The sequence below is a fragment of the Lissotriton vulgaris genome, chromosome 8 (assembly GCF_964263255.1).
Source record: "Lissotriton vulgaris chromosome 8, aLisVul1.2, whole genome shotgun sequence".
Lineage (NCBI taxonomy): Eukaryota > Metazoa > Chordata > Amphibia > Caudata > Salamandridae > Lissotriton > Lissotriton vulgaris.
Window position 1 is genome coordinate 1,181,183,864 of NC_141696.1, and position 26,182 is coordinate 1,181,210,045.

Below are 26,182 nucleotides of genomic sequence, written 5' to 3' on the forward strand. Positions count from 1 at the left end.
TCCTTGATGGCAGGTCACAGACTGGAAAAATAGATAACTCCAGGTATGCTTGTGTTCCGACTTTAGCCAAATACTCAACCCTCTTACAAAATGCAAACCGTTGATGGTCATGAATAGGCAAGTAGACATCCATAATAATACATCATTTAATTTGTTGGCTATTTTCATAATATTTATGAGCTCCCCTTTTACAATTACTACATTTATAATGGTTTCTTCAATTTTGTTGCTACATTTAAATAAAATGCCTGACAGAGTCTGACAGGATTCTAATGAGCTTCACATTTTCTTCAGGTAAGTTTGGGAGAAATGTGTGGCTCATAACGTGTCTATTCATTTCCCTCACGCTGGTATGTTAGTTCATATCTGTGCTTGCCAGAGGCCAAGAAGGTTCTTCCAGATGGTGTTCATGGAACACTGTGAAAATGTAACATAACCTTCGATTTTCTACAATCCCCTTAGCGACCTCATATCATACAAAACACATATTCTTTAACTTCTTAGATCTAGTCAGAGGATGTATTTATTTATTTTAGGAGTTTTGTATAGCGCTAGCTAGACCCAAGGGTATCCGAGAGCTTCACAGCAAATACAATAATGTGCAAACGGATCATACAGGAGGAAGGTGGAACATGGGGGTTAGGGGAGGGAAGAGAGCAAGAATATGGGCGAAGTGGCAGAGGAGATGAGGGTGCAAGCCAAGTCTGAAGATCATCCGAGCGCATTAGACAATTAAACCGTTTATGCACAAAAGAGAAAGTTTTCTTGATTCAAGTCATTGTCGTCAGTCTCAAAATTTAGGTAAGATGGAGTGTCGGCTAGGGAGCTACCTGGGCTCTGTCAGTTCGCTCGAGAGCGGTCGAGGAATAGGGTTTTGAGTAGGCTCTTGAATTTAGGAAACAAGGGGGTTGTTCTGATGTGGGGTGGGATGGAGTTCCAGATTTTTGGAGCGTTTCCGCCAAAAGACTTGGTTGTGGATCGTGTTACCATTTTGTGGCGGCGTGGAAGGAACAGGACGTAAACTGGCTCTGGGAAAGTAAGGCTTTATTTTCTTTATAACTCGTTTTTGTCGACTAGTCAGTCTCTCAGCTGCAAATGTTACTGGATCCGTGGTGACGGTAGGTACCCAGGTCTTCTAGGCGGCTGACAGGTCGGGGTCTCGAACTTTCTTCAGTCCGGTGAGGAAACGGCAGCCCCAAAAGAACATAAAAAATAAAGGAAGAGGTCAACGATGCTGCTACCTGATAGGCAGTCCAACAAGGGGCCGGGAGTGAGGAGACACCTATGGCATTCGTGAAATTGTGCACTTTATATACAACGGCGGTTCTGTCAGGGTCTGTGGTGTCTAAACGTAGGTAAGGGGTGTGAAGGATATGGGAGGGGTTTCTACGAGTGCCCAGAAGCGAATGCCCCGCGTGGTGATCTATGGGCGTCCCCACCAACCCAGAGATACGCTCATGTACCTGAGATAGCCACGCTCTCCCGTGAGCGCGGCTCGGGGATAAACGGGGTCGTTGGCCTCCTGGCTCTGTTCCTGCCGGTGCTGGTTCTTCTTCCCTGAATGGCTCCACAATACGTCCAAAAGGTGTTCTGCTCGTTCCCGCTTTGGCCGCGGCTCCACTGTTCTCCTCTTCCGCGTCGGTGACATCGCACTCCTGGAGGTGTGTTTCCTGCGTTATATCCAGTGGTAGTTTGGCGAGACTCTCATGGGACGGAGCATCGTCACAGTAGAGGGTCCAGTTAAATGCGCCTTGTTCATATTCGTCCTCGTTGTCTTGTTCTGCGTCCCATGCCCAGTTCTCCTGTTGAGAGAGAGAGGGGGACGGAGGTAAGACAGTCCACCAGTCCTTGGTCTCTTCTAGTGACCCCTGGGCCAGGTCTGCCCGGTCACACATGTACACCCCCTTCCACACCATCATTATCCAGTAGTTATGGACTCTGGACCCTCCAGGATTCCATGTATGCCCTAGATCATGGGTACTCACAAACTTTCTCTCTGGGGACGAATGTATTGTGTCCAAGGGCCGCACCGGTGGGTGCGGGGTCAGTGGGGTAGGGGGCGGGGCTAGAGCAACAAAAAAAACTGTGACCATGAGGTTGAACACAGGTCCCTGCAGCGGACGCCTTCGTCCACTGAGCTACCAGACCTGGCATACACACATCTCTCTCTCGGTCTCCCTCTCTCTGTCTCTCTCTCTCTGTCTCCCTACTTCCATCCCTCTCTCTCCCTCTCTCTACCTCCCTGTCTCTCTCTGTCTCACTCACTCTGACTGTCTCACTCCCTCTCCCTATCTCTCCCTCACTCTGACTGTCTCACTCCCTCTCTCTCCTTCTTTCTCTCTCCTTCCCTCTCCTTCCCTCCCTCCCCCTCCCCCACCTTCCCTCTCTCCTTCCCTCACCCTCACTCCCCTTCCCTCACCCTCACTCCCCTTCTCCCTCTCCCTCCCTCACTCCCCTTCCCTCTCTCCCTCCCTCACTCCCCTTCCCTCTCTCCCTCACTCACTCCCCTTCCCTCTCTACCCTTCCCTCACTCTCTCTCTCCCTCACTCCCCTTCCCTCACTCCCTCCCCTTCCCTCACTCCCTCCCCTTCCCTCACTTCCTCCCTCCCCTTCCCTCCGTCCCTTCCTCACTCCCCTTCCCTCACTCCCCTCACCCCCCCTTCACTCCCCTTCCCTCACTCCCCTTCCCTCACTCCCCTTCCCTCACTCCCCTCACCCCCCCTCTCTCCCTCCCTCACTCCCCTTCCCTCTCCCCTTCCCTCGCTCCCTCCCTCCCTCCCCTTCCCTCACTCACTCCATACCTCTCTCCCTACCTCACTCCCCTTCCCTCACTCCCCTACCCTCACTCCCCTTCCCTCCCTCCCTCACTTCCTCCCTCACTTCCCTTCCCTTACTCCCTCCCTCACTCCCCTTTCCTCACTCCCTCCCTCACTCCCCTTTCCTCACTCCCTCCCTCACTCCCCTTCCGTCACTCCCTCCCCCACTCCCCTTCCCTCACTCCCTCATTTCCCTTCCCTCACTCCCTCCCTCACTCTCTTCCCTATTTCCCTTCCTCACTCTCTTCCCTCATTCCCTTCCCTCACTCCCCTTCCCTCACTCCCCTTCCCTGACTCCGTCTCCCTCCCTCTGTCTGTCTCCCTCCCTCTGTCTGTCTCCCTTTCTCTGTCTCCCTTTCCCTCCCTCCCTCTACCTCCCTCTGTCTACCTCCCTTTCCCTCCCTCCCCCTCTGTCTCCCTCCCTTTCCCTCTGTCTCCCTCCCTTTTCCTCCCTCCTTCCCCCTCTGTCTCTCTCCCTCCCTCTACCTCCCTCTGTCACCCTCTGTCATCTCACCCTGCCTGTGTGTCAGCCCGGGCTGAGACAGCTTCCCAGGCACTCACACAGCCGCAACCGAGCACTTCACAGGTCTTTAAAAGACCATTTGCATGTTAATGGGGCTTTGTTGTAGTTCCCCTCCTCTTAGCGCCCCTGCAGCTCCACTCTGACTATCGCTGGAATGTATCACCCGGCCCCCACAGAGCAGCAGAGTCTCTCAGAGTGTCGCTGCTGCAACCGGCAGTGTTTACAGACACTCTTTAAAAATGTTTTTTTAAAACACGGGTACAATGTCTGCAAGGTCCGCGGGCCGCTCAGGAAGGCTTGCCGGGCTGCTGGCGGCCGCAGGCCGTACTATGAGTACCCGTGCCCTAGATCCTTAACAAGATTGTCGACCCATGTCTGGGACTCAGAATGCCTCCCTAATGTCACCTATGGGCCCTTTCTGGAGCCCAGGGTATGGCACTTCTGCAGATATTGTCAGCGGCACCCACTCTATTAGAGGGGAGGAGCGCCGCCTCCCCCCCACCAGCTGCAAATAAAACGGGTTGAAAACCTGTCTTATTTTAATCCCCTAGACCCGCCCCCAGAACTCTGATGAGTCTTGGGGGTGGGCTCAGGGGATGAAGCTGTTGGAGGGTGTGGGGGTGGGGAGTGGTGGGCACTCACTTTACTGCACATGAGGGTCAAACGCTCATGCGCAGTGAAACTTTCTCCAGATCCAGCTGCGTTGCTGGGGCTGGGGAGAGCAGGCACAGGCTCCCAGTCTGCCTGGTAGAGCAAGTTGCTGGCGCTCAGGCCAATACTGACGCTGCTTTCATGCAGTGTCAGGATTTGCCGCAGTGCAGTCTGGGAGCCTGTGCCTAGATGCAGGGAGAGCGCAATGCAGGGGGAGACTGCAGCTGTGTTAAGGAAAGTTTTTTTTATTTGTTTACTTTTCTTTTTTCCTCCCATCAAACCCCCCTCTCCTCTGGCCCGCTCACCACTTTAGCAGGGCGTGGGCCGCTACTGGATACTGTGCTTCTACTGTTACCAACAAGTTGCTCACCTCTGAATTTTCTTCCTGTCTCCGCCAATCCTCAACCATCACAACAGTCCAACACTTCATCCGGGGGTTGAAAGTGGCACAACTTTTCCTCCTCTATGACATGCAGCACCACTGGAAACAGCATTACATTATTGAGGCCAGTTTCATATAGCTTAGCCTTATCAGAATTAAGCCCTATAATGTATCCCTAATCAGTGTGTGTAAAGTGGGAGGAGCAATGCCAGCCTGATATTTATGAGTGGGACTAGACCTACCAACATAGCAGTTTGAAGAATTGTACTTGAGATTCCATGCAATTATCCTTCTGGGTATCACACCACCGGGTGAAGAAATTCCCTTGGCCAGTGGACTTTTCTCCTGAGAAGAAGGCTCATGGACTGTTGATCTTCTATGTGGAAGTTCTCCATTCCTTGATAAAAAACGAATTCAATATTGAGGCTCTCAGATCTCTCTGTAATCCCCATGAAACAGACATCGTAGCATAGAGATCGGCCTTCCACATCTTTAGCCCTACTCAGAAAGAGACCCAAGTCTGCAGTCAATAGAATATTAGAAAATGATCCCACTCTATTATTTAGGTATTTATGTTTTTTGTAAGCAATGCACGCCACTTTCGGTTGCTATTAACTCAACAGATTATGTCTTTGAAATTCAACACTAATGGAATATTCAAAATTTAGAAAAGAAAATCGAAAAACAGAAAACAAGGAAGTACAAGATCTACAAAAAGTAGAAAAAGACATGTAAAAAGAAGATGAGAGGTAAAACTGGCGAATGATAAAAAACATCTGAAGGAAACAGCAGGTATGTAGTGAAAAAGACAAAACGTGAGAAGGTTGACATACAGGAGTTAAAAAAGCTAAAAATGTAGAAAACATGGGAATAGAGTACAATTTGAACTTATATAAAGGAGCTAAAGTGAAAAGGGAGTATACATATTGAGAAGTAATAGCTTGAAGGCATTTAGCTTGTGCGGTGAGTCTGTCGCAGTTGTAAAATAATTCCTCAAAGGCTACTTCTGGTCAGGATAAACACTGACTGTTCTGTGGCACAGGCAGTAGGGGTGGAGTTAGGCCACTGAAAATCCACTGTGATGGGGTTACCATCAGAGTCTCAGATTTGATGAAAAACAGTTGCTCTTACTGGTTTTAGATGGTGAATGTCATTCTTTTCCTCTTGGTCCGTTTGGTTGTTCTGTAGCGGCAACAATGTATAATCTCGAAATTTGCAATTCATTCCTTGGGTGAAAATGTCAATGTAATCCTGGCCTTGTAGCAATCGTAGGTATGGTTAGCATATAAGCCTGCTTTCCTCTATATATATATAAATTCAATAATGTTTGGTTGCTTTCAGGATATGGAGATGAATTTGAAAGCAATAAGAATGCAGACTTGGAAAGAACGAAAGGAATTGGAAAAAAAACATAAAGGAAAGGTAATTATAGCCAGAATTCTTACATTGTTACTTGCATATGTCTGCAGAATGGACCTCCTACACTACTGTTCCTCTTCCTCCTACTTAGATACATTTGTGTTCATTTAAAATTCCGAACCTGACAATTGTGTTATGTCCTGCCTCCATGAGTCCTGTGTCTTACTTTGGTAATTCCTGGACCTGAGCATGTAGATGTACGTGATATGTTGGTTGTGAATATCCCACCAGAGGGAGTTAAATACAGCTCATCAGATAATGGGCTGAGCTCTTGCCAACATATTCCTGGTGGGTTGTTTCCTAGAAGTTGTTACAGATTAATTGTATCTGTGACATGTCTAGGACTTTGTTTGAATAAATCAACTTGTGTACTCTACACTTGTGTAGACTTCCCCTCCTTCATAATGTGAACAATGCATCCTACGAGAAGAAATCTCAGTAGCATAAAAACATTGATTCACCCCAGCAGTGTCGTTTTTCTACACTGCAGCCCTTGGAAACAGAATAGGCAGCACTAAGAATCCACAGTTACAGAGACGAAGCTGTTCCTTTGAGCAGCAGACATTTGGATGAAGTGGATATGCTTCGGTTGCACCTCTGTTGGTCAGCAAAAGTCCATAATGATGTGCAGGTACTGCATCAGGAGGAAAGCCCCTAATCTACCAGTGGTGTCTTCAGTAGTTATAGGCTGATTGCTTTTTGGATTTTTTCCCAGTAATGTGGGGGGTCCATCTAACCAGTAATCATTTTAGCATTTATTTTGGGATTGATCTATATGCACTGGCTTGAAGAAGATTGTGGCCTTCATTTATGGCCTGCTTACTTTAGGGATTTAAGAGGTGATTTAAAACAAAGCATAATATGGAGTGCAGAATGACATTGCAAGACTGATGTTCTCTCTGCAGCAAACATTAAAAAATCATAAACGCTCAAGCTCAGTCAATGCCTGATCAGCAGTACCTCAAATGTGAACCAATGGAGCAGACCCTAGTGGTATGCTGAAAGTCACAGAATTTCCTGCTTTGCTCTAGACACAAGAAAGATCCAACGAAGCAAATTCCGTGATGATGTTCGGGAAATGTTCCTCAATCAATGTAAAGAGCAAAATATCCAAACCAGAAAGATTTTTAATTCACTTATTCTTTTCTTTTCCTTAACTTTTCAAATTTGTGCAGTTTGTGCCCAAAAATGTCAATAGATACATCGCTGGCTGGGCCGTCTGGTTTGGATATTGTGCTCATTTTAATGCACTAATTGTGGAACATTTCCCAACCGTCACCACGGAATTTGCTTAGTTGGTCCTTGCCTGAATGGGAAATAAATGCATTGATCCGTACTCGAATTGGACTCACACACTCACTGGTGTATTAGGTAAGTTGATTGTCAATCGTTTGATTGGTGCTGTTTGGTGAATCCTTCTGAGTATGAGGATGGATAATTCACTGATTGCGCTGCCCCCAAATTATGGGGGGTGTCTCCAAATCGTACTCAAGTATTGATTCAATAAAGTATATTCAAAGGTTGTAAAGTTTTTCTAAGAATTCTTTTATTTCATTTCCTTTTTTCTTCTATCATTTACTTGCTTTGGTAACATCCATTTGATATAATTATAATCAATACGATGTGCTCAAAAACCTAAATAGGCCCAATGCATTTCGGGCATTACCCTTCATCAGGGGCTTAATCCTGAGAACATAAGAAAATAGAAGAAACTCAAGCTTAGTCATAGCCGGTACATCCATATAATTACTGTAATTCGTGAATTTATTAGTGGTGTAAGTGAATTTTAACTCCAAACACTCATGGTAAAATTACCAGAGCTGAAAACCTATTCTGAAGTTTTGAGAAGGTGCTAAATGGGTAACAAAATGATCTCATGCCCATGTTGTCAGGGTCTAACAGGATTGAACATTGGAGTTGCCTTTCCTTTGTTGAACCTGATATGGGGGTTTGATGGGAGTCAGACCCCAGGGAGTGTGCACCTGCTTTTTCCTGTAAATATAAGAGATAGGCCTGTGTGGTGTAGTGGCGCCACAACTGGCAATTTATTTGTTATATGTAGTAGGTATAACTGACCCTGCTCAAAGTAATCCAGTGACTTTCCTGCATTAATTACTGTAGCCTAACCTCTCCTGTGAGCCGTCCTATAACTGGTCAACAGTTCTATCCATGTGATGGAGTTTGTTCTTAGAGCACTGATATTCCCACTTTTATTTGAGTATTTTTTCTTTTTTTTTTACCACCTCTAACTTAAGCACAGAAAAAGATGAATCATGAAGGCTTCCTTTAAAAGACTCATCATTGGGACTGTATTAAAGGGTGTCAGACTGGCACATTACTAGGTGTTGGTCAAGATGTTCCACAGATTCTCACTTAGTCTGATTATTCAACTGCTAACCTCATTGGCGTGAGTAGGTTTGCATAAATATTAAGTTACATGAAGGCAGACGTGGCTTATCTGCGGGCCTTTGTTGATAAAATACTTCATGAGTAGTAATCGTGCATCAACTTTTTTCCAGGCGGGAGTGAAATTTGAAATCAATTTAGCTGAACCGAGTAATCAAGAGACAGACACAAATGAGGAAGATGAGGTAAGATGTTAAATGTTTTGCAGTATTTTTTCACTACATATTTGAGCGTAATTTAAAAGTGATGACAGTTTACTTGTGCAGTAAAAGTGTTCTATGTAAAGTGTTCAGCAAATTGACACAATAGAGTTTACATATAAATTAGTATTTTATGTATTTTATTTTATTTATTTATTTGCAACGTTTTATATAGCGCTGGCTATACCCGGAGGTAAAACCAAAGGGGATGATGGACGGAGTGTTGAACATTGCAAGCACTTACCCCCAGTCAACTGATCTGGGTTTAATCCATCATCATTCTTTAGCTCACTCCGCCACCCCAGTTCAGACATGGCCATATGCAAATCAGTCTGTCCCTGTGCCTCATGGGAACAGTCCAGCCCGAACTGCCAAGCCATGTCTTCCCTGGACTGGAAACAAGCATCCTGGGATCGGTTTCTGGCTAATTAGCCGTCATCCGCGAGGCTAGCTTGAATCCAGTGGCAAACTGAGCAAGGGACCCACGTCTGGGCATACCCTGCCAACTTAGGGCGAACAAAGCAAAACCAAAGGAGATGATGGATGGAATGTTGAACATTGCAAGCACTCACCCCCAGTCAACTGATCTGGGTTTAATCCATCATCATTCTTTAGCTCACTCTGCCACCCCAGGTCAGACAAGGCCATATGCAAATTAGTCTAACCCTGTGCCTCATGGGAACAGTCCAGCCCGAACTGCCAAGCCATGTCTTCGCTGGAACAGAAACAAGCATCTTGCGACCGGCTTCTGGCTAATCAGTCGTCATTAGCCAGGCTAGCTCGAACCCAGTGGCAAACTGAGCAAGGGACCCACTTCTGGGCATACCCTGCCAACTTAGGGCGAACAAAGCAAAACCAAAGGGGGTGATGGACGGAGTGTTGAACATTGCAAGCACTCAACCCCAGTCGACTGATCTGGGTTTAATCCATCATCATTCTTTAGCTCACTCCGCACCCCAGTTCAGACATGGCCATATGCAAATCAGTCTGACCTTGTGCCTCATGGGAACAGTCCAGCCCGAACTGCCAAGCCATGTCTTCCCTGGACCGAAAACAAGCATCCTGGGACCCGTTTCTGGCTAATCAGCCATCATCAGCCAGGCTAGCTTGAATCCAGTGGCAAAGTCAGCAAGGGACCCACGTCTGGGCATACCCTACCAACTTGGGGTGAAGAAAGCAAAACCAAAGGGGATGATGGACGGATAGTTGAACATTGCAAGCACTCAACCCCAGTCAACTGATCTGGGCTTAATCCATCATCATTCTTTAGCTCACTCTGCCACCCCAGTTCAGACATGGCCATATGCAAATCAGTCTGACCCTGTGCCTCATAGGAACAGTCCAGCCCGAACTGCCAAGCCATGTCTTCCCTGGACCGGAAACAAGCATCCTGGGACCGGTTTCTGGCTAATCAGCCGTCATCAGCCAGGCTATTTATTTATGTGCAACGTTTTATATAGCGCTGGCTATACACGAAGGTATCAGAGCGCTTTACATGAGGATCAGCAAGTTACAGGTTACATATTTACATAGCCAAGTATAGACATAGGAGAAAAACATGAGATTACACAATAATATGAGTTATTAGCGCGTACACACGTCTTAAGGGGAGTGAAATGTAGAGGGGGAATGGTAAACAGGGGTAAGGAATGCAGGTGAAAGACACAACGGGGAGACAAGGAAAAAAATGCCCGATGTCCAGCTGGGTAGGTGACGGCCGAGGGGTGAACCAGAGCCAAAGTCCTCTATAGCTGCATAGGACAGCTCCACATTTGTAGATGTTGGACAGTGCTATAGAATAGAGATGAGCATGTCAAAATTGTCATGCTTCATCCCCAGTTAGGATCGGGCTTCTGTCACTTCGTAGGGGTGAAATGACAATGTTTTATTGTTTCAAAATATATATATATTTTTTGTGACGGGAACTAGTGGAACATATCCAGACGAAATTGCAGAATTGTCTTGAACATCAGGTCACTTCGTTTCTGTTGTTAGATATTTGGGTTGGAAACTAGTTGGGTGAAATCAGTTGTGAGTGGATAAACTGCTCACTGCTCGAACCAGAACTGCCAGTGCTTCCCACAAACCCTTTGACCCCGTCCTTCAAGCCTCACAGCTGTCTGGCTCCACTGTCTTGGTGTCCTCTATGCAAATGCAGCCCCTAAAATAAGAGGCACAGGAATGATGATGTCCTAAAGTTCTCGTCAAGAGTCTGTGCGGGCATATTGGAATAGACCACTGTGCATAGAAGGCTGCAGTGGACATATGAATTTGAACCTTCCAATATGCAGTGCCTCTAGTTGAATGATGCTCTACCTATGCATAAGAAGTTGTACCTGTGAATCGCAGACTACATTGGAAATATCTTATGCATCTTGGAGTTTTTTCATATTTCTTTATTTGCAGTTTACTGATTTTACTTCATGACAGTTACAACAGCACATTCTCATGTTATTCATATACATACCAATACTAAAAGAACAACTAACGATCACACTTTAGCATCAAAAAATGTGCTAGGTGTCATAAACATTGTGCTAAACATCAAAACTTCAGTAAGTCACACAAAAGTAACGCACATTTCTAGTAAGGAGTAGCCAAGCTCACTTAACATGGGCAGGTCCCCTTCATCTAGCTAATCCAGTTTTCATAGCTTTCCCATCCTAAGAATTTTAACAGCCCAGCAAATTCATACATGTTCATTCAACAGAAAAAGAGCAATATACACATGTCCTTTTGCAGACAATCTTGTGTCATACACTCCTCTTTAGTGACCACTATAGCCACGTGCTAGCTCCAAGTCTTCCATCTGAAGGTGGGCTTTTATCTGGCTTGGCTTTCAAGACAATAACTGTCTCGTACCTTCTGGTCATGTTTGCCCTTCCCCTGGTTTGCTTTTGCTGAACAGCCAAAGTGCTACCCCTGCCAGTAGCCCTTTCAACAATTCTCGCATCCAGGTGCTAACAGGAGAATGAGTTGTCTTCCAAGACACGGCTATCTGGCGTTTGGCAGGCAGTCAGGCCAAATCTGTTCTCAAACTTAGTAAATTCCGACATTTTATATAAGCCCAGCATGACTCCTACAAGGTCATTATGTAGGAAGAGAGGATATGGCGTTACGACCAGAGTTGTTGATTTTGCATCGGGAAACCAAGTCGAGTCCCAGCTTGGGCTTAACATCATGGCAAACCACTTAATCTCCTGTGTCTAAAAACAAAAAAATGAATATGACCTTGTGTAATATAACTGGTGTTCATGAAAATCACTTGAGCCAAGTTGCTATTTGTTCTCGAGATCTGGAGAACTCCGAAACATATTTACCAAGCCTGCATACGGGCCACAACATATGGAGCAAGAATTTGGCACCACTAGGAAGATGCTACGCAGCTGCTTAGGTGTCAGCTATGGTCTATGGAGTTCCTTATACTGTATAAACTGGAACTGCATTTCTAGAAACATTTAATGGCTGTTCATGCAGTGGTACCAATCTTTGGAAGTGAAACACTGCCCAACATCCATTTCTCATGCTTCCTGTAAGAGGAAGATATCTGCCCTAGATTGTATAGTTAAGCTGTGATACAGCACTGTTAAATATATCTTTATTTTTTATTCTGGTACCTTATATTTCACCCATGTGTCGCCTTCAGAGGACTTTGTAGTACTTAGTCTGTTGGGCTCTAATATGTTTTTAACAGAAGCAGGAGCCTGAGGGGGTCACATCGTTTTATTAACTGCAAAGGTTCAGACCCTCGTACGTAAGGGGTATTGGTCTGGATATTGATCAGTTAGCTGTGGAAAGCTTGACTGAACCAGGCTTTTTTCAGAGGCTTCGAATTTTAGGTGCAACAATTTTCAAAATGTTTGTCCGACTACACTAGTAGGTTGACCGATCTCTATGCTCTCTTTATGACATTGCCATGGTGGAAAGCTTTGAAGGGGCTAGATCTTGGTGGTTTTGCGGGATTTGAATGAATGACAGATTCTGAAGGTACTTCCGTCCCTTGTCCTCGTCCTGTGAGGCAAAGGATGATCAACGTATCTCGAAGATTCACTTGTTGCCAATTAAGGGATTTCAACGCCGGAATGATAATGTGGTTATTCCTCTTCAGATTAAAGTAGTTTGGCAGCTTGGTTTTGGATCCACCACAGTTTATAAATGAATTTTTGAAGCCCCTGCAACATCCCTGCTCCATTAGTCTACTTGTAATAATACTAGACTCTTGTGGTTTCAACTGATATCATGTTTGGATAAAGGTTCTTATTCCCCCAAGCATCATAAATTAAAAGTTGGTGTTCTTTACAACACCGATCTGTGACGTGAATAGGAGGTACAATGTAACTCATTCCGTGCGCACGTGTCGGCCAACCGCAGTCGCAAGCACTACCTGGCTAGTGCTGCGCACGTCCGTTGGCCGACGCGGCCCCGCCCACTCATTAAAAGTCCTGCACCACAGCGAAATTTGCGCCGCGGTTAACGGGTTAAATTTGATCCCAAGATTTTTCACTTTGTGATCTGGGATTGGGATCTGGGGTTCTTGGCCAGCCAAATATTAATGTTTTGATGTGTCATTCTCTTACCATGGGGGTCGCCGATTTTGATGTATTCTGTCAGAGGTAATTTTCAGAGCACGAAGAAGCTTAAACCATTTGATGAGTTGTACACTATGGGTTGTCCTTTCCTCAAGCCAGAAATAGATTTTTCTATTTTCAACAAACATATAGGTTTGGGTAATATGTTGTGAGACCACCCCGGGGATAGTATGTATGTATGTATATATATATATATTAATCTTAAATATATATATATATATATATATATATATATATATATATATATATATATATATATATATATATATATATATATATATATATATATATATATATATATATATATATATATTTTAAGATTAAAACGAATTTGTAGTTCTTCTGATGATTTTGATTTTTGCCTAAATGAAATGATTTTACGATTCAAGGCACGAGGATATACCGATAAAGTTTTATAACAGGCCATTGATAAAGCTAAATCTAGATCTAGAGAAATCCTTTTTAAATCCGCTAATCCTGTAGACACTTTAGTAGAAACACAGGATGGAATAGTCGATTCAGTCACTGCTAATGAATGTCCACGATTGGTAACTACTTTTAGCAGTGAAGAGAGAAAATTAAAAGCCATTATGAAGAAAAATTGGCCTATTATCAGACCCCTACAATTACTTTTAGACGAGCCAGAAATATGGGCACTGTCTTGGATAAGGCAGCTCCTGAAATGAAACAAAATATATCCTGGCTCCAACCTATTAATGGATTTTGCAAATGCACTAGTTGCAGAGCTTGTGGGTTTGGTCTAAATGTAACTCATTATTCCACTACATTTTGTACACGAAAAGTACCTATTAGAGGTAGTTTCAATAGTAAAACTGAATTTGCCGTGTACGTTTTGACATGCACCTGTGGCTTGAACTACGTTGGTAGTACTAAGCTACAGGTGCATGTCAGAATATTACAACATCTAAGGGCTATCCTACATAGTGACCCTGCTTATCCTGTGGCCCGACATTTTAAAAGCACACATAATAATGACGTGGCCTGCTATGTGGTAGGTGCCATTCCTAAGTTGAGGAGAGGGGGAAATCGAGAACGATCTTTAAGACAATTAGAAACCAAAATGATTCTGGAATTTGATAGTAAGTGGCCCAATGGATTAAATAATACAATAGAAATGCATAATTTCCTTTAGTACTGTTGGCTTCATTCAATTGATTGATTTTTTAGAACAACTTTTTCATATTTATTCCCAGACCGTTTTAATTAGATGATCTATTATCTGGGAATAATATCTTAATATATATGATCCCCAATATTAAGCAAAATATGTTTGTCTGCAAATTGTTCTAAAAATCAAATTATATGTAAATACTTAATATCGTATCTTTTGATGATACTGTATTTAAATGTGTTCATATTTATTTATTGTTGGGCTATTTACTTATTATATATATATATATATATATATATATATTTGTATATATTTATATCTATTTATAATACTTTTTTACACTATTTATACTGTTATGATGAATTTTAGAAGAAAGATATTTGTATGATTTTAACTAATTTTATCTCCGGGATCTGGGATATTATTATTGTTATAAATATTGATACGCTTCTTGAATCATGCAGTTTGCACTTTATAACATGCTTCCTCTTTGCACATATATTGCATATATTTTGCACAGTTTTTTGCACTTTAAATTAGTTGCTGATTTGCCATTCTTTTTCACCACCTGTAACTAAGTTGAATCATCAATAGAGTACTGTAAATTTTGAATATTCAAAGTACAAAAGGAGAAATAGTAATGCACTTAAGAAGGTGTTGTGGGTTTTTTTCAAAAAATTTATTTATACAGACAGAATTGAACCGTACAACAAACCTCCTTAAAAATTAAAACCAAAGGAGTTGTAAATAGCGAATGAATATTCTACAAACACTCATGATTAGTATCGGTTTTAATGACATAAAAAGTGGAACAACAAGAATTATTCTGAACGAAAGCACTAAACAAATAACAAACAGATATGTATGTTTTCACTCTCTATGAGCATGTGACTGATGATGTAATGGTTATGGGTGTGTTTCACTAAAGCATATAAAAAAGTGACACATTTTATTGACAATTGCAGTGTGAACAAGGGCTTCTAAGCCCGAAACGCGTAGCTGTTCCTGGTTGTGGTAAAATAAAATATCGAACCTGAGCCTGGTGGTCCATCTCCTTCATCGCCGGCGTTGCTTTGCTGCTTGCTGGAGGCTGTGTGGAATCTTCCTTGTTTATATATATATATATTCTGGGAGCGAATGCATGGCTTCTTACTGAAGGAAGACAAGAGCACTACGAACACCAGGAGGCCATGGTCGTGGCCACACCCACTGGGTAGAGGTCTGGTTATCAGGTGTGTTGCTCTTAAAAACGCTGTGCTGCCGCCACTCTATTGTCTGCCTCTGAGGAAGTGGTAACATCCACGAAACTCGTCAGGCGGGACTCTAATTTTGTGAAGGCTGAGCTGGTGTATCCTCGCTTTGAACCTTTCCAATAAAGACATTTTGGGCATAAACTGATCTTATGGTGAGGCGCCTCCTTCGAAAGGCAACTTTACGAGTGATAAAGAGCGGCTTGCCTGAGCCCCGGTGCTCGAACAGCACTCCAGCAACGTCTGTAATGCGCCGCTGCTTATGGAACAAGAGCCGAACTTTTGGAAATGAAATGGTGAGAGCGGGGACTCGAGTTATGCCTCACCGCCCACTGTGGCGATTTATTTGAACAATTCTGGGGGCGAATGCATGGCTTCTTACTGAAAGAAGACGATGGCACTACGAAGACCAGGAGGCCACGGTCGTGGCCACACCCACTGGGTAGAGGTCTGGTTATCAGGTGTGTTGCTCTTAAAAACGCTGTGCTGCCGCCACTCTATTGTCTGCCTCTGAGGAAGTGGTAACATCCACGAAACGCGTCAGGCGGGACTCTAATTTTGTGAAGGCTGAGCTGGTGTATCCTCTCTTTGAACCTTTCCAATAAAGAAATTTTGGGCATAAACAGGTCTTGTGGTGAGGCGTCTCCTTCGAAAGGCAACTTTAGGAGTGATAAAGAGCGGCTTGCCTGAGCCGCGGAGGAGCCCCGGTGCTTGAAGAGCACTTCAGCAACGGCTGTAATGCGCCGCTGCTTATGGAACAAGAGCCAAACTTTTGGAAATGAAATGGTGAGAGCGGGGACTCGAGTTATGCCTCACCGCCCACTGTGGCGATTTATTTGAACAATTCTGGGGGCGAATGCATGGCTTCTTACTGAAGGAAGACGAGAGCACTACGAAGACCAGGAGGCCATGGTCGTGGCCACACCCACTGGGTAGAGGTCTGGTTATCAGGTGTGTTGCTCTTAAAAACGCTGTGCTGCCGCCACTCTATTGTCTGCCTCTGAGGAAGTGGTAACATCCACGAAACGCGTCAGGCGGGACTCTAATTTTGCGAAGGATGAGCTGGTGTATCCTCGCTTTGAACCTTTCCAATAAAGAAATTTTGGGCATAAACAGATCTTGTGGTGAGGCGCCTCCTTCAAAAGGCAACTTTACGAGTGATATATATATATATATATATTTTCACGGAAAAAAACATAGGTTTCAGGGACGTTATAGTTAGATGGAAATTTCACTCATACAAAACCATAGAAATTCTGCCGTTATAGTTAGTTGAGCTAACTATAACTCATGCCCCCGCAATGCACTGCTGATGACGTCACATATTACATCATTCATGACATGGTCAGTGACATCACTGATGACATCATCCAGTGACGGTGGGTCTCTGTAAAGTTTAAATATGTTTCATATATATATTGGCCAAGTTGTATTGAAGAATGAGTGGGTGTATAAGTGTCTAGATGGAGGATTTAATAGGTGCGTGACTGACTATATAAGTGAGTGATTAAATGTGTCTTACTGAATGTATGGGTTAGTGACTATACGGTATGAATGTCTGTATCAGTCTGTCTATTGCTGTGTAAGCTGCAGCATTGGTTGGTGAGTAGCTACATGAGTGTCTATATGGGTTATTGATTGGGTGTGTGAGTATTTGTATGGGTGCTTGAGTGTGTGTGTGGGTGGGTGGGAGGTGTGTGACTCTGTGCATAGATGTGTAAGTACTTCATTCACTGGGTGTATGGGTTCATGAGTGCATGTGGAAACAGCTGTATGGGTGAGTGAGTGTGTGTATGGGTGTGTTGTGAGTAAATGGATATCTCAGTGCTACATGTCCAAGTAACTACATATGTAAAACACAGTGCATGTGAGAGTTGGAGTATATAAATGACTATACGTGAGAGTCAGTGATTGTGAGAGTGGCTGTATGGATCACTGTATACTTGTATCAGTGATTGTATAAGAGAGTAAGTATAAGTTAGTATCTGTATGAATAAGTGAGGTTGTGTGTGTATAACTGTATAGGTGTGTAAATAGAAGTGTGATTGATTCTTTGCATGACTGACTAGATGTGTGAGTAACTCTGGATTCGTAGCGGTATGTGAGTTTTTGTATAGGTGTATGAGTGCCTATAATAGTGTTGTATTGATAAGTCACTGCATTCATGAGTAACTGTATGGGTGAATGAGTGGATGTGTGTGTAGACCTATGAATCAGTGAGTGCATATGTAGTAACTGGTATCGGTGTCTCTATTGTTTGGAAAATGGTAGTCTGTATTTTAGAGTGGGTGTATCAAAGGTTTTATCAAGATATGAAGAGGTGCATCAGATTTTCACGAAGATGATGTCATCAGTGATGCCATTGGAGATGTCATCAGTGATGTCATCAGTGATGTCACTGACCATGTCATGAATGATGTAATATGTGACATCAGCAGTGCATTGCGGGGGCGCGAGTTATAGTTAGTTCAACTAACTACAATGGCTGAATTTCTATGGTTTTGTATGAGTGAAATGTCTAACTAACTATAACGTCCCTGAAACCTGTTTTTTTTCTGTGAATTTCAAAGGTTTTTTAAATGCTAATTTGTAACTATAACGTCCCTGAAACCTATTTTTTTTTTAGTGAAGTTCAATGTTTTTTTAAATGCTAATTTCTAACTATGCCTACAAAGGTAGGACATGTGAAGAAAGAGGAAGAACAGCGCAGAAAGAAGCAAGACAATTGCTTAAAAAGTCAACAGAAGTCCAGAAAGATGAACAAAAGTGCAGGAATAAGCAAGAGATGTGCAGAAAGAACCAACAGAGGAGCAGAAAGTCCTCCTGTGCCCCAACATTTTTACTGACGGGTACTGGTGGTAACTGACTCTGACTAACCAGGACCGGAGCCAGTGCTAGGGGTATCCCTGTGATTAGCATGACCTCCTCTGTATTTGCCATGAGCTAGTGCCTGGGCCATTGCATGCGTACATGGGTACTGAGTGGATGATTGTACTGCAAGGAGAGTGCATGATGAATTTATAAGTGCTTGGGTTTTGGCGGACTGATTGCATAAGTACACACATGTCACATCAGGCCCGACCCCTCCATTCTCCACTAGGCAGACACGCCCCCTGGCGAGTTCTAAGTTGGGGGGTTAATTCCCCTTGAATCCTGAGGGTCCCTGGGGGCCAACTAGCCCACCAGGACCTCAAGTAAGCGCCACAGAGCTGCGTTGCAGAGAGGTGTTCTGGGGCCACGCCCCTTTTTACACCTCTCTGCAATGCAACTCTGTGGCGCTTACTAGACATACCTGGTGGGCTGGTTAGCCCCCAGGGACCCTCAGGAGTCAAGGGGACTTAATTCCCCAATTTAAAACGCGCCACAGGGCACTTTTGCACACTTGTCACATCAGGCCACGCCCCCTCCCACTGTGCAAACACAACCCCAAGGAGCGTTGCAAATTGGGGGATTACGTCGCCTTGAGTCCTGAGGGTCCCTGGAGGCCAACTAGCCCACCAGGTACCTCCAGTACACGCCAGAGAACTGCGTTGCAGAGAGGTGTAAAAAGGGGCGTGGCCTCTGAACACCTTTCTGCAACGCAACTCCTCTGGCACATACTGGAGGTATCTGGTGGGCTAGTTGGCCACCTGGGACCCTCAGGGTTCAAGGGGACTTAATCCCCCAACTTAAAACGCGCCACAGGGCGCGTTTGCACACTTGTCACATCAGTCCACGCCCCCTCCCTGCACCACTGTGCAAACGCACCCCCTGGTGCATTGTAAATTGGGGGATTAAGTCACCTTGAGTCCTGAGGGTCCCTGGGGGCCAACTAGCCCACCAGCTACCGCAGAGGAGCAGAAAGTCCTCCTGTGCCCCAAAATGTTTACTGACGGGTACTGGTGGTAACTGACTCTGACTAACCAGGACCGGAGCCAGTGCTAGGGGTATCCCTGTGATTAGCATTACCTCCTCTGTATTTGCCATGAGTTAGTGCCTGGGCCATTGCATGCGTACATGGGTACTGAGTGGATGATTAAAGTACTGCAAGGAGAGTGCATGATGAATTTATAAGTGCTTGGGTTTTGGCGGACTGATTGCATAAGTACACACATGTCACATCAGGCCCGACCCCTCCATTCTCCACTAGGCAGACACGCCCCCTGGCGAGTTCTAAGTTGGGGGGTTAATTCCCCTTGAATCCTGAGGGTCCCTGGGGGCCAACTAGCCCACCAGGACCTCAAGTAAGCGCCACAGAGCTGCGTTGCAGAGAGGTGGTCTGGGGCCACGCCCCTTTTTACACCTCTCTGCAACACAACTCTGTGGCGCTTACTAGACATACCTGGTGGGCTAGTTGGCCCCCAGGGACCCTCAGGAGTCAAGGGGACTTAATTCCCCAACTTAAAACACGCCACAGGGCGCTTTTGACACTTGTCACATCAGGCCACGCCCCCTCCCACTGTGCAAACACACCCCCTGGAGCGTTGTAAATTGGGGGATTACGTCACCTTGAGTCCTGAGGGTCCCTGGAGGCCAACTAGCCCACCAGGTACCTCCAGTACGCGCCAGAGAACTGCGTTGCAGAGAGGTGTAAAAAGGGGCGTGGCCTCTGAACACCTTTCTGCAACGCAACTCCTCTGGCACATACTGGAGGTACCTGGTGGGCTAGTTGGCCACCAGGGACCCTCAGGATTCAATGGGACTTAATCCCCCAACTTAAAACGCGCCACAGGGCGCGTTGGCACACTTGTCACATCAGGCCACGCCCCCTCCCTGCACCACTGTGCAAACGCACCCCCTGGTGCATTGTAAATTGGGGGATTAAGTCACCTTGAGTCCTGAGGGTCCCTGGGGGCCAACTAGCCCACCAGCTACCGCCAGAAAGCGCCACAGAGCTGCATTGCAGAGTGGTGTAAAAAGGGGGTATGGCCTTGGACTACCTCTCTGCAACGCAGCTCCCAGGCGCTTACTGGAGGTACCTGTTGGGCTAGTTGACCCCCAGGGACCCTCAGGATTCAAGGGGACTTAATGCCCCAACTTAAAACGCGCCACTGGGTGCGTTTGCACACTTGGCACATCAGGCCACGCCCCCCTTCCTGCACCACTGTGCAAATGCGCCCCCTGGAGCATTGTAAATTGGGATATTACATCTCCTTGAGTCCTGAGAGTCCCTGGGGCCAACTAGCCCACCAGCTATCTCCAGTAAGCGCCATAGAGCGATTGAAGGGGACTTAATCTTCCAATTTACAATGTGCCAGGGGGTGAGTTTGCACAGTTGCTATGTCAGACCCACCCCCTCCCTTCACCACTGTGCAAACGTGCCAGAGAGGTATAAAAAGGGGCGTGGCCTCTGAGCACCTCTCTGCAACTCAGCTCCCTGGCGCATACTGGAGGTACCTGGTGAGCTAGTTGGCCCCCAGGGACCCTCAGGATTGAAGGGGGCTTAATCCTCCAATTTACAATGTGCCGGGGTGCGTTTGCACACTTGCTATGTCAGGCCCCGCCCCCTCCCTGCACCACTTTGCTAACGTGCAGAAATAAAAAAATTACAAAATTCTTTTTTGGGCCCTGGGGGTCCTTCTGGGACCCCCTGAGCAGGCCTAGGGGGGTTAGGTTGTGTGTTTTTACCCTGCCCCCTTCTCTTGTTTTATACCTTTCTTTCTCTGTTTTCTAGCGACTCGCTTCTACCGAGCCACAAGATGGCTGCCAACACTTCCTGGTTTGAAGTGTTGGCAGCCAATCGCAGTGAAGCTTGTGCACAGGAGTTAGGCTCTGCCCAGATATCGAAACTTTTATTTTTCTAATTTCTCAGCAACTACTGAGCGCATTTAGACCATTTAAAAAAAAAGATCGCTTTCTGTTCCAAGCACTACCTTTGTGCCAAATTTGGGGTAATTCAGTTTTTTTTACTCTTATTTTTTAAATTTCTCAAAAACTACTGAACGGATTTACACCATTTAAAAAAAGGTCGCTTTCTGAACCAAGCTCTAACTTTCTAACACATTTGGGGTAATTCCGTTCAGCAGTTCGGGCTGTAGCTCTTCGCAAAATTTCCTATGGAAATTAACATGGGGAAAACACGTTTTGGGACCCCCCCTTTTTTCTCAGGCCCCGCTTGATGAATCACCTCCAAACTTTCAGGATAGGAGCTGACCTGGATAGACTTTTTTGGGGGGAATTTCGCAAAGATTCGTCTAACAACGCCAAAGTTATTAGCAAATCAAAAAATGCTTTTCCTATAGAAACTAGGTTGTAACTATTACTACCTACTGGCAACCACCAGTAGAATATATATATATATATATATATATATATATATGCTCCAACAATCCCTCCCCGCAATCCTCGGGAACCAGGAGGCAGCACTCCAAAGGCAGGTTACACAAATTAAGTTTTATTCTCTCACAAAGCGCTTTCGGCACTCGGCCTTCGTCAGTGATGAGACGCAGTTCATCTACATCAACGTGTATTTAAACACCCGCGTTGCTCGGGTAGTCAACACAAAGATAGGACTGTCATAACAATCGAAATCGAAAAAGTGGCGGTCGCCATCTTGGAATGATCTTGCAATGTGTAAACAATACCATATGTCTCAAATTAAGTACACAATGCGCAAATGCAAATCAAATTAAAATATCGCCCTGTATGGGCCAATGCAACAACTATCCAAACCTTAGTGGGTACAGTGTATAGTGTTAAAGAAAAACGGGAATCAAATAAAATCCCAAGCGCCATATGGCTGCATATTAACACAGACTATAGTCCCATATTCTTCTTTGTGCTATTAAGCCCTGAATGGGCATAAATTCATCATCATATATGCAACATAACACAATCCACATGGAAAAAGTTGAGTAGCAATTCATCATACTTATAGAAACAATTTAAATTTAAAGAACGTGAAGCAATGTTACTGTCAATTCGAATCAACTCATCCCAGGTGTACAGCTAGGTCCTCATGCATGTTCAGTCCTGTTGGTGTTTTGCTCAACAAGTCTATAATGTACCGTGATTCCAACCTTCTTAATTTTAAGAGTCTGTCACCACCCCTGGAACTCACAGGGACGGAGTCCAAGCAGAAGAAAGTAAGCAGTTCTCTGTTGCGTGCATGCTCTTTATCAAAATGTCTCGCAACAGGATAACTTGCATCTGCATTCTGAATTGCTCTCTGGTGTTCCAATATCCGCAATTTCACCGGATTGGTGGTACTGCCCACATACCTTCTGCCACAAGGACATGTGAGGCAGTATACCACATAAGGCGTGGTACATGTGAGGAATTTAGAGATTCTCTTAGGATCCTTTACACCAGGAATGCTGTACTGAGTTACGCGTTTACTTCCCTTACACGCCTTACATCGTCCGCAGGGAAAGAAACCTTTCATAGGTTCAATTTTAGGTTTGGGTTTCAATTCTTCATGGTGGCTATGGACCAAATAGTCTTTTAGTGCTCTTGCTTTTCTAAATGTGATCAAAGGATGGGAGGGCAGATCTTGCTTGATAACATTATCCGTCATAAGGATATTCCAGTGTTTACGCAGTATGCGTTTGATGTCTCCAGAATTCCGTGAATATGTAGTTATTAATCGGAATTGCCCAGTTTCGGATTTGTTATCCTTTTCATGAGTTTTGTCTTCCAGCAACTTGCTCCTATCAAGGTTCTCAACTTTATTCAGTGCTTGTTTGAACATGGTGGCATTATATCCCCTTGCTTTGAACCTTTGTATGCAATTGCCGGCTGCTTTTTTGAACTCATCGTCTTTGGTGTTATTTCTCCTTATCCTTAAAAGCTCACCATAGGGTATGCTATTGACCAAGCTCTTCGGATGCCCGCTGGTGGCATATAGTGTTGAATTACCTGCGGTGGCCTTTCTGAAGAGTTTGGTGTGCAGATTGCCTCCTTCAATGTAAATAGTCAAATCTAAATAATTCACTTCCTTTTGGCTGATTTCTCCTGTGAATTTTAGATTGTTCTCGTTGTTATTCAATACCTCCAGATATTCTTCAGCTAACTCCACTGATCCTTCGATGATAATGAACAGGTCGTCTATATAACGATACCAACATCTCACCAGTTCGTTCCATTTATTGTTGGTATTGGACCAAGCTACCTGCTCCTCCCAATGCCCCACGAATAAATTCGCGAAGCTTGGGGCCGAGCAAGTGCCCATTGCCACGCCTGTTAGCTGCTTGTAGAGGTTAGTTCCAAAGAGGAAGATGTTGTTCTCGAGGCAAAATCTGAGAAATTCGATCAACATTTTATTGTGTTCGTAATATTTCACTGGCCTCCTATCCAGAAACCAGGAGATAGCTTGTAGCCCTTCTTCGTGCTCAAGCAAGATCTGCCCTCCCATCCTTTGATCACATTTAGAAAAGCAAGAGCACTAAAAGACTATTTGGTCCATAGCCACCATGAAGAATTGAAACCCAAACCTAAAATTGAACCTATGAAAGGTTTCTTTCCCTGCGGACGATGTAAGGCGTGTAAGGGAAGTAAACGCGTAACTCAGTACAGCATTCCTGGTGTAAAGGATCCTAAGAGAATCTCTAAATTCCTCACATGTACCACGCCTTATGTGGTATACTGCCTCACATGTCCTTGTGGCAGAAGGTATGTGGGCAGTACCACCAATCCGGTGAAATTGCGGATATTGGAACACCAGAGAGCAATTCAGAATGCAGATGCAAGTTATCCTGTTGCGAGACATTTTGATAAAGAGCATGCACGCAACAGAGAACTGCTTACTTTCTTCTGCTTGGACTCCGTCCCTGTGAGTTCCAGGGGTGGTGACAGACTCTTAAAATTAAGAAGGTTGGAATCACGGTACATTATAGACTTGTTGAGCAAAACACCAACAGGACTGAACATGCATGAGGACCTAGCTGTACACCTGGGATGAGTTGATTCGAATTGACAGTAACATTGCTTCACGTTCTTTAAATTTAAATTGTTTCTATAAGTATGATGAATTGCTACTGAACTTTTTCCATGTGGATTGTGTTATGTTGCATATATGATGATGAATTTATGCCCATTCAGGGCTTAATAGCACAAAGAAGAATATGGGACTATAGTCTGTGTTAATATGCAGCCATATGGCGCTTGGGATTTTATTTGATTCCCGTTTTTCTTTAACACTATACACTGTACCCACTAAGGTTTGGATAGTTGTTGCATTGGCCCATACAGGGCGATATTTTAATTTGATTTGCATTTGCACATTGTGTACTTAATTTGAGACATATGGTATTGTTTACACATTGCGAGATCATTCCAAGATGGCGACCGCCACTTTTTCAATTTCGATTGTTATGACAGTCCTATCTTTGTGTTGACTACCCGAGCAACGCGGGTGTTTAAATACACGTTGATGTAGATGAACTGCGTCTCATCACTGACGAAGGCCGAGTGCCGAAAGCGCTTTGTGAGAGAATAAAACTTAATTTGTGTAACCTGCCTTTGGAGTGCTGCCTCCTGGTTCCCGAGGATTGCGGGGAGGGATTGTTGGAGCAGATATACGAGTCGGGTGCACCCCCGACCGGCAGGCACCCGCCTTTGAGTGCGACAGGCTGGTGCGAGTGGAGCTGCTATATATATATATATATATATATATATATATATATATATATATATATATATATATATATATATATATAACTATATATATATATATAACTATATATATATATATATATATATATATATATGCATATATATATATATATATATATATATATATATGCATATATATATATTTCAGTTTTCCACAATAAACAGATGCTGGCAGATACTTACCCGCGTTTTGGCATCTTCCTCAACAGGCAAACTCTTTTGGTTTGTATTTTGCCGCTGGTCTGAGTCGCGGAGGATGCCCTGTTTGCTTTCAGCATTCCTGTGTGGCCTTTAACCGGCGGTACCACGTAAGGCGCGGATAGCCGTTTTTGGGAGTAAACAAACGGTTTCCTCAACACGAACTAAGTACCTCGATCCACTGTGATTTAATTTTTGCAAAAGACTGTGAGCAGCAGGCAACACACTGATGTAACACGGCTGTTACCACAAGTACCAGAAGGCAAGCGCAACTGACACGCCCACTGAGGCAACGTTGATTCAATAAAGGTGGAGCCAAAACTGTTCTGCTGCTGCAGGCGAGTCCAGAGCCCTTGATGAAGTGGAAACGAAACGCGTTGGTAATGAACATTGAATTGTGAGGACTAGGAGTGTTTATGTTGCAGTGTTCCACAATAAACAGATGCTGGCAGATACTTACCCGCGTTGTGGCATCTTCGTCAACAGACAAACTCTTTTGGTTTGTATTTCGCGGCTGGCCTGAGTCGCGGAGGATGCCCTGTTTGCTTTCAGCATTCCTGTGTGGCCGTCAACCGGCTGTACCACGTAAGGCGCGGATAGCCGTTTTTGGCAGTAAACAAGCGGTTTCCTCAACACGAACTAAGTACCTCGATCCACTGTGATTTAATTTTTGCAAAAGACTGTGAGCAGCAGGCAACACACTGATGTAACACGGCTGTTACCACAAGTACCAGAAGGCAAGAGCAACTGACACGTCCACTGAGGCAATGTTGATTCAATAAAGGTGGCGCCAAAACTGTTCTGCTGCTGCAGGCAAGTCCAGAGCCCTTGATGAAGTGGAAACGAAACGCGTTGGTAATGGACATTGAATTGTGAGGACTAGGAGTGTTCATGTTGCAGTTTTCCACAATAAACAGATGCTGGCAGATACTAACCCGCGTTGTGGCATCTTCCTCAACAGGCAAAATCTTTTGGTATATATATATATATATATATATATATATATATATATATATATATATATA

The 26,182-nt window shown here is 44.5% G+C and overlaps 1 protein-coding gene across 1 annotated transcript in view; it reads left to right on the forward strand.

Moving 5' to 3' along the window:
• Positions 1–26,182, forward strand: part of LOC147698460 (serine/threonine-protein kinase Nek5-like) — a 1,208,702-nt gene that overhangs the window by 785,033 nt on the left and 397,487 nt on the right. The window contains exons 5-6 of the mRNA XM_086936245.1: positions 5,714–5,794; positions 8,311–8,382. Coding sequence (XP_086792371.1) covers positions 5,714–5,794; positions 8,311–8,382 — 153 coding nt within the window. The remainder of the gene's footprint in view (positions 1–5,713; positions 5,795–8,310; positions 8,383–26,182) is intronic.